At 44.0% G+C, this 9,494-nt stretch overlaps 1 protein-coding gene across 1 annotated transcript in view; it reads left to right on the plus strand.

Moving 5' to 3' along the window:
* CFAP70 (cilia and flagella associated protein 70) overlaps positions 1–9,494 on the plus strand; it is a 29,153-nt gene extending 19,659 nt beyond the window's left edge. Inside the window, exons 18-28 of the mRNA XM_033167714.1 lie at positions 861–976; positions 1,346–1,666; positions 2,791–2,919; positions 3,100–3,207; positions 4,248–4,354; positions 4,937–5,089; positions 6,512–6,673; positions 7,209–7,298; positions 7,425–7,526; positions 8,176–8,223; positions 8,977–9,494. Coding sequence (XP_033023605.1) covers positions 861–976; positions 1,346–1,666; positions 2,791–2,919; positions 3,100–3,207; positions 4,248–4,354; positions 4,937–5,089; positions 6,512–6,673; positions 7,209–7,298; positions 7,425–7,526; positions 8,176–8,223; positions 8,977–9,057 — 1,417 coding nt within the window. The 3' untranslated portion in view covers positions 9,058–9,494. The remainder of the gene's footprint in view (positions 1–860; positions 977–1,345; positions 1,667–2,790; positions 2,920–3,099; positions 3,208–4,247; positions 4,355–4,936; positions 5,090–6,511; positions 6,674–7,208; positions 7,299–7,424; positions 7,527–8,175; positions 8,224–8,976) is intronic.

Genomic DNA, 9,494 nt, shown 5'->3' on the forward strand with positions numbered 1-9,494 from the left:
AAAACTAAATAATGAAGATGCCAGGTGCAGCTGTGCACCCTAGTATTTTGCAACTTAGTAGCTGCTACAGAGAATGTCTTCTGTGAGGGGAACCTCTCCCACAATAAAACCTTCTGAAGCCAGTGGAATTACCACAAAGGGCCCCTATGGTGATATTAACACCCAGGGAGGTTTGTAGGGAAGTAGGGGGTCTTTCAGATATTGGGTTGAACTTGGGTCCCATGGAAATCAGTGGGATACATTCGTCATGATTTAAAGTGCAATGGCGGTGCCAGATTTCCAAATAAGCAGCATAGGTACGGACCTCTGGGCCTCACGCCTTTTAGGGCCCCCGCAACAACAGATCAAAATAATATGGCATAATAAAATTGGTTTGTTAAAATTGTTGGCTGGTAAAATAAAATAAACGTATTAGGGAGATAATGTCCGAGGGGCCTCCCAGATTTTCGACTGCCTAGGGGCCTCCACAGAATTTAATCCGGCACTGTACAATGATGTCAGTGGGAACAATGTGTGAGTAACTTAACCTGGCTCCAATACAATGTGGCATGCTTTATGCACACTGACCTGGGAGAAAGCCCCATTGATCACAGTGTGGCACTTGCTTCCAAGTAAGCATCCAGGAAGAGACAATGGGTGGTAGGCAACTAAGTTTTACTCAGAGTAGACTCATTGAAATTAATGAGCATGGGTAAGTTTGGCTCATAATTTCAGTGGGTCTAGTCTGAGTAACACTTAGTTGCTTTCCACCCTTACTGCAGTAGGAACGCTCATAGGCTACACAGTGCTGTGGGCTCTTGCTTGCTTGCTTGCTTTTTGCAAGTGGGCAGCTGCTTCAGTCTTTGGTTTTGTCTGCCCAGCATACTGCTCTGTGGCATCATGGCTGTGATGCTGGAGAACTACGAAGATGCTGAGGTCTTCTTTGAGGACGCCACCTGCTTGGAACCCTCCAGCATTCTGGCCTGGACCATCTTAGGTAGGTCAGCTGGATTTGCTGGGGTGTACTTGTTAATGCGCTTTATCATGGTATTCTCTTCATCGGTACTGGGCACACCTCTGACATCATAGGATTCCCCCTGCACACATACAGGAACTTTAAGGCTCGGGTACATTTGGTCACAGGCAGGTTTTGGTTTTATTCTATTTTAGTTCACCATCCGCTCTCTTGCCTTGTTTCCAACCCAGCACATCTCAGCCACACTGCCTTGGCTGCAGAGTCTGGGCATCTCTTCCACATTCTACTCATGTTAAAGCAGATCCTCCGTGGGCTGGATTTATAAGATGATTGGGCCAGATCCGGACCCTGGCCTTAGTTTGCCTACCCATGCTCTTGCCTTTCCCACAGGGCTATTCTATGATATCCAGGAGAATGACATTAGGGTGGAGATGGCGTTTCAGAAGGCTTTCAAACTCCAGAAGGCTTCTTTCCAGAAGGAGCGACCTCCACCTGAGGTTTCAGATGCAGTACGAAAGGTCTCCATGTCTCCTTCAGCGGTGGAAGTTCTTTCTGTTTCAGCGGAGGATGAGCTGAGTAAGCTGAGACTCTGCCTGCAGGGAATTTGTAAACAATGGGGTCTTGGAAAAAGCACAGCAAGTTCACAGCAGGTCAAAGATATTCATGTTCACGACAGACAGAATATGTTATGCCAACAGGAACATCATCTATGTCTCTGGGATTAGAACTCTGTTTATCCCAAAACATTTCCTCTCATCTTTTTGAAAACTTATTTTTATGACTACAGGCAAACCCAATTTGCATGAGAATTGTGGTCCGGGAGGTCATTGTGTGTGTCTGTTAAATAGCATGCAATTGAAACACCCTGTTCTGCCCCATCCTGCTTCTGTTCCACCTCTGCCCTGCCCCTTTCTGCCCTTTTAGTGACATCTTTTATGGCATTTCCAGGTCACTTCCGAGTTTGGCACTGAGCAAGTGTGTGCATTTCTGCATATATTGGTCATGCCTATTATAATCTCTCTCACCCTTCCTGGACTCCTTCGCCCTTTCTGAGGTGTTGGTTTTGCTTCTTGATCTTACTAGTGTAGAGGTGGGGAACCTGACAGGCTAGAACCTTAATTCACCTGCACCCGGGGGTGGGGCTTCAACAGGGGGTGGTCCCACCCATCTGTCATTTCGCCTGATGTCATAACAACACCAGGTGATTGACAACTGTCAGAAGTTTAAAGGAGTTATCTGCAGTGGGGAAATACTCTGTTTGGAGGAAGTAGTTTGAATCCCCAACGCAGCCAGCATGATGGGACTTGTGGGCCACAGACTCCTGTTCCCCGGCTTAAGTGTGTGCTTTGCACTCCTTCCCAGGCATCATGGGGGCTTTGTAGTGTCAAGAAGCTGTGAGGGGCATCAGATGTCAAGGAAATAAGCAACTATCCTACTTGTAAAAGGCATCTGAAGGCAGTCCTGTTTAGGGAAGTTTTTAATGTTTAATGCTGTATTGTGTTTTTAATATTCAATTGGGAGCTGCCCAGAGTGGATGGGGAAACCCAGCCAGATGGGCGGGGTATAAAATTATTATTATTATTATTATTATTATTATTATTATTATTATTATTATTAAAATAACAGCAGGGCTGAGCTCAGTAACTCTAGCTAACCCAATAAGTTCATAGAGAATTCCCAACCAATCGGCTTCTCCAGGCAGGACATGGGATCAGGGTGTGTGGGTGTGTAAGCTCATTCCTCTTGTACTAAGACTTGCTATCCAGTTAGAAATATGCAAAGATAGTTTTGCTCTTCTTTGACTTTGCCTCTCATTTTTCTGGATTTCCCCTTAGCATCTGTTGACGTTTCAGACATCCCAGAGCCGTCCATAACCATCCATCGGGCAGAGGAGGAGAAAATTCCTAAGATCGCCAGAAAAATGTCCCTGGCTCCCAGTAGATTGAAGCTGGCGCCTCCGAAAGGTTTGGGGACACAACCTTGGGCTTGGAGAGGGTGTGACTATTCCTTGAAGAAGTAGAAGGAGATACAACACGAGTCTTGTTGTATAACTGGGCAAAGCTGAATGTCAGTGATCTGAGAGACAGATCAAGATAGGCTTGTTCTTGTTTTGATTTTTCTCATTTTTCATCATTTTCCTTTAGTGTCTGATGAAGAATCCTTTCATCGCCTGCAAGACGAGGAAGGAACACCTAAGATTTCAAGGAGGATGTCGATGGCTTCCAGTAGAATGAAGCTGCCTACTCTGAAAGGTTAGGGGCCACAAGCTTAGGATTCGAGGCAAATGATGATTACGACTTAGAAGCAAGAGAATGAGCTGCAGCAGAACCACTCTTGCTGCACAAATGAGCAAAGTGACACCAGCAATCTAAGGGGCAGAGCTGCCAAAATCAAAAGGATGTGCTTGGGCAGTCATAGCAGGGTCTGGATTGCATAGGATAACCTGTCCAATGGACTACTAGCCTGCATTTGAACAGCGTTTCTGCTCAGGGGTGAGTGAAGCCAAACAAAGCAGACCTGCAGACCTGGAAGGGCTGATTTTCTTTACTGACTACAGGCGAATACATGAACTGCAGCAATTTCCCTTTTCATTGGCATTCTTCAAAGTGCTGTGCTTATTTTGCTTTTCCTCAACTTCCTCTCTTAACATAGGCTTTTGGCTTGGCTTAGGCTTCACGGATGGGTTGTGGATAGACACTGGTGGTGGTGGTGGTGGTGTGGGGACCAGGCACACTTTGCAAAGTAGATATTTGCTGAAAACTCTAAATGAAAAATGAAGCTGTGTATTTGCTGCATTTATTTAACAAATTGAATACAGCATGATTGCAACTTATGCACATTTAACATGTGCAATTTCAACTTTAGACAGGAGAAGGCTGGCCGGTTGAAATTGCACAAATTAAATGCACGGAAAGCAGAGAGCTTAAAAGCTCTTTTTGCACAAGAGTTTTCTCTTGCGAGATCTCTGGGGAACTTGGGTGGTCCCATGAGATCTCACGAGAGCATCTCAGAGTCTTCATGAGAGAATTCATGAGCCCGGTAAGCAAGACAGAGAGCTGCAACGCTCTCTGCCTCGCTTGGGGGGCAAGGCCAGCTCAGTGCAGGACTCTGGAAAGGTAGGGATGCTTGTGCAGGGGCAGTTCCAAGGGGATGGCTTGAATATACACATTTTTGCATATACATGCCACCCCTGGAATAGAACCCCTACGCAAGAAGTGACCATACTGTACTAAAGAAAGGCATCTAAGGTATGTTTGTTGTTAAATTCCTTGAATTCCCTGCTTAATTTCAGAACCCAAGGTTGCCTTTGAAACAGAGCCTCCCCCACTCCCTCCCCCACAGCCCATCACCATCTTCATGGAGACGATTAACTTTTTGATGGACGTCAATGCCTTCCAGGTGAATGTGGAACTAACAGGGCAGGGGGCAGGCGGGGTGTGTGTGGAGATGACTGCAAAGTACAGATGCTCGCTTTCCATGGGGAATCAACTAGTGCTTCTGGTTTTATCCGGTGGATTAATCAGATGAGACTCCATTGATTTAATCATCAAAAAGCAGACAGGGAGGGCAAGTTTTAATCGACAGGAATATAAGTTGAGGGAAGACATGTTTTACTTTTCCACTTTTGGATGATATTTTGGTTGTGCATTCACGAGGGGAGTGAAAAATGAAACCTTCAAGGTGACCTTTCCTTCTAGCCATAGGCACCGACTCTGTGGGTTCTCTGGGTACACACTATACATTTAAAGCTCTTCCTTTCCCTCAAAGAATTCTGGGCACTGTAGTTTACCCCTCACAGATTTACAAGCTTGACTCCAGGTTAAGCTAAACTTGGAAGCCAGGACTGTGTGGAACTGATAGGTAGGAGAGCAAGAGACAACAAAAGTTAACTGTGAATGAAGGCTAGCAGCATCTAGTGGAGCAGGTCAGGAGGTCTTCATAGGTGCATAACAAACCCTGGGGCTGGCTTTTCCTTCTCAGTTTGTTCACAAGGCATTGGCACATGAGCTGCTCTGCCCTCAAGGAGGCCCCAGCTGTGACTACTACCTGGTGCTGGCCCAGACCTACATGCTCAAGAAGGAATACAGCAAGACAGAAGAATGCCTGGAAATGGCCGTCCAGATTGATTACCTGGCAAGTATCTCTTTTTAGCATTCTTCCGTTCTGCTCACCCAGTGTCAACAAGGCAGGCACCCCACAAAGAGCTGAGCCTGACCATCACATCAGTGATGCCAGATTTCTTAATAACCGTTTGTATTTGATGCCACTGTTTACCAAAAAAAAGAGCAGCACATGTGTGAGACTTTATATGTATATACACACACAAATATATATCTCCTTACACCTCCCCAAACTGGGAATAATATGTCATGTATCTGACAAAGTTGATTCTATTCCACCAAAGTTTATGCCATAACTTTTAAGGGGGGCGAAGACTCTTAGTTGTTTTTACTGTAGCAGACTAAGACAGCTGCCCTTTCTGCAACATCAAAAGATAAGAAGAGCTTGGCTGCTGGATCAGGCCAATGGCCCACTGAGTTCAGCATCCTGTTCTCACAGTGGCCAACCAGATTCTTCTGTGATACAAGGTGTGCTCTTCCTTCAAGGCTGTGGGGCATTTGCTGCTAGCCTACTGATCTGAGACAGCAGGCACAGCAGCACACTGGAGTGACCACCACCAGCAGCAGAGGCCTCGGCAAGCAGGTTGTTGCCTCTGTGCAGGACAGAGATTCCCTGTGTAAAGTTTTCCTACAGAAAGCATTGAAAAGCTCAGAATTCCCCATCACCACATCCACTCATTATATATCTTTTCCCCAAATCCCCATACTACCTTACATTTCCACCACATATGATAAAGGCGCCTTCTTTTTCCTTACATTTCCAGCATACATTTGAGCCTGTTTTATACATTTTTGCCAATTTGCTAGGACTTAAATACCATCATTACATAATTTTCATATAATTTTCTTTCAACATATAACATGCCGTGAACTTTAAATCCCAATTCCATAACTTCTCCCGTGCTGCAAGTTGTTTATTATACCCAGCATCTCTCGCCCGGTGTATCATTACTGATTTGACCTGTCTGTCTTTTGTATACCATTCTAATATTAATTTATACATTTTTGAAAGTAAATTTGTTTTATTCTCTAGCAGCTCTTTTTCAAATTTAGAGATTTCAGTACAAAAGCCATTCTTTTTGTCTACCTTTAAATATATTATTTAATTGATAGTAACCAGTCAGTTAGTAATTCTCTTCTATCTTCAAACCTAGTTCTTTGTACGTTGCCCAATCATTTCTCATATTCAGTTTTTTTAAGGATATCGCTTCTAATGGAGAAAGCCACCAAGGTGTTTTTTGCTCTAATAATTTTTTTTATTTTTCCCATACTTCATAAACCAATTTTCTTACAACATGATTCAAGAAAGCTCTATGTACTTTAACTTTTTTATGCCACAAATATGCATGCCAACCATTTATTGCATGGAACCACTTGTGCATGGAACCACTTATTCCATTTCCTGCCACCATTTTTATTTTATTTTTCTGTGCAGAATCCAGAGGTTTGGGCTCAGAAAGGGCATCTCTGCTACCTGACTGGGGACTTTGGCGAGGCAAAGGCCTGCTATGAGCGGACCATCAGTTTTGTGACTGATGCAAAGGATATGCACTTTGTCTACCTGCGGTTAGGATCCATCTACTTAGAGAGGAAGGAGGTGAGGAGGCAGAAAATGGGGAGTACAGCGAGAGCTGGGTGGGCTGGCCGTCTTGGCATGAAATCTAAGGGGAACCTCTCCTACTCAGACTGGGGAGGCCTGTTGCCTTCAAGCCCTGCCTGTGGGCTTCTTGGAGACACATCTGGTTGTTAGAGGCAGGAGGGCCACTGGACCAGTTGAATCTGCTGCCCTTTAATGTGCTTGTTTTACATTCTGGAATTTTAAAGGCTATTGTTTTCTGCTGGGCAAAGTTTTTACAATTATGTTAAGTGCTCGTTTCAGATTATAATGGTTGATTTTATCTTGTTTTAGAAGTCCTTTTTTGTTTTTTCGTTTGTTTTGATATTCCTTTATATGTCACCAACAGTTACTGAGCAGCTAATAAATATAATAAAAAAACACAATGTCCTTTGTGAGTAGTTCTCTTCGAAACGGTGGCTAGAGAATGCTTCTGTGAAGAACAAAACAAACTACTCTGATAGTGTCAATTGTCATAGCATGGAGAGTAATTTGCCAACCTCTGTTCCTCTGACAGTATGACAAGGCAAAGGACATCTACCTGCTGGCCAGTAAGAAATCACCTTCCTGTCTCACATGGCTGGGAGTAGGAATTGCCTGCTATAGGGTAAGAAAGAGACAGGTGCTCTTTAATCCGGCTGCAGTGCGCTCCCACTGCTGATGCTTGAAGCCGAGTGCACAGCACATGGTCTTACGCTAAGTTTTTAATCAGTCTACTTCTCCCTCTCTAAAGCTCAAAGAGATGGTGGAGGCAGAAGATGCCCTCTCTGAGGCCAATGCCCTCAACAACAACAACGCTGAAGTCTGGGCGTATCTGGCTCTCGTCTGCATGCAGGTGAACTCTCAAGGGCCTTTTAACCCAGCAAAAGACATGTCTTCTTTTCTTTACAGCAGTGTGAGTATGTTAGGTGGAGGGTTTCAAGGAGGATTTCAATGGGAACAGGTACTCAACCATTCTGATGCCCAAGCTTAACATGATTCATCTGTTACAGGTGGGTAGCCGTGTTGGTCTGCCATAGTCGAAACAAAATAGAAACTTCTTTCCAGTAGTACCTTATAGACCAACTGAGTTTGTTCTTGGTATGAGCTTTCGTGTGCATGCACACGAAAGCTCATACCAAGAACAAACTCAGTTGGTCTATAAGGTGCTACTGGAAAGAAGTTTCTATTATGATTCATCTGTGTATCTTCTTTGGGGGGAGGCGGGAATCCTCAAATATTTAACTGGTAAATGAATGGGATGCTATTTCTCAAAACAGAAATGTGGAAACATTTTTAGTGTCAAAACCCCCCAACATCATTTCCCTTTTGTTTGTCTCTGTCCTCAAGTTGACAACTAACAAGGAGTTCATTGGGGAGTGTTGTTTCTCTGCTGTCCATTCTTTTTCTTAACCCATAATTAAACCCTTTGCAGTTTCTCGCAACTGCAATACTGTGTTGTAAAAGATCAGCTTACTGTGGACTGCTTTTTTCTTCTTCTTCAGGGTGGAAGGCAGCTGGAGGCAGAACAATCCTACAAATATGCTGTCAAGGTTTGTCACCCTTTTTTCTCTTTCATGATTGCTAGATTTGTGGAAAGGTGTTACATTTTGGTTCAGAAGCAACCAGCAGGTGTGACTAGCAAGTCACACATTCTTTAAGCCAGGATTAATTTAGTCACCATTTTCCTATTTTTTTCTTTCTTTTTTTTTAAACATATCCCTCCTTTCTATTTCTTGAAAAAATGCAAGGAGGCTAAGAACAAGAAGAATGATGAAGCAATAACAAAACCATTACAAATAAATGAAGGCGACACAAACATGAGTATCAAGTAAAATCAAGTGGAAAAAAAACTTTTGGGCACGAGCAATAACTCACATAGTGCTCTCTGTGACCAAAGTGCTTTTCTGTACACTGGTTGTATTTTAAAGTCAATACAAAAAGGGCTGTTCAATGTCCATGTGTAGACATTATGCTATATTTATATTGTATATCAGGCATCATTATGGGTTCCGCATGTTCCCATGATGAAAAGTGAGATACACACTGAAAATGGCATTGAATTAAATGTGGCATTTCTCAATCAGCTGCTGATGTGTGCTGCTATCTCACCATCTTGACATGATCTATCACATCTGATGCCAGCTTTTGGCAGGCTGGCAGTGAAAGTATTTCTGGTTGTCTTGTGTGGCCTTGAAGTAGGGATTAGCTGGCCCAGCCTTCCTCCTTGAACCAAAGCATACATGACAGATCTTTAAATAGGCACTTGATTTAGCCTCATCTCATCTCTTCTCCTTCCATTGCAGCTGGAGCTGGCCAACGAGGAACTGCTAAAGGAGATCCATGAGGTGCAGTTAGACGTTGGTTTTGGCAATCCGTCTTTCTGAACGCTTCCAATTTATGGACACTTCGACTGTTTTGAGCAGGGGGTGAACAAAGAGTTGGGTGTTACGCAGTAGGAAGATATGCCAGATTCCTACCACTGGGCAGACCAATCCACAAAATGCCCTGACATTTTTTTGCTGACGTTTATTGTATAAAGCAGAGGTGGAAAACCCTGTGGCCCCCTCCCTTGGTGTTGCTGGGATTCCAGCTCCCATCAACCCCATCTAGCATAGCCAACAGTTAGGGATTGATGGGAACTGGAGTCCAGCAAAATCTGGAGGCTCACCCTTGGTATAAGGAACCTGGAATTTTCAGGTGGCAGCTTTCTAAGCATCTGGGAGCAAAGTGGGATGTCTTAAGAAATGCAGGTATCTTCTTCCTTGGGACAACCCCATACACATGGCAAGGAACTTGCTGTGCGGAGTGTAGAAGCCATGCT

This window comes from Lacerta agilis, chromosome 13, assembly GCF_009819535.1.
Source record: "Lacerta agilis isolate rLacAgi1 chromosome 13, rLacAgi1.pri, whole genome shotgun sequence".
Taxonomy (NCBI): Eukaryota; Metazoa; Chordata; class Lepidosauria; order Squamata; family Lacertidae; genus Lacerta; species Lacerta agilis.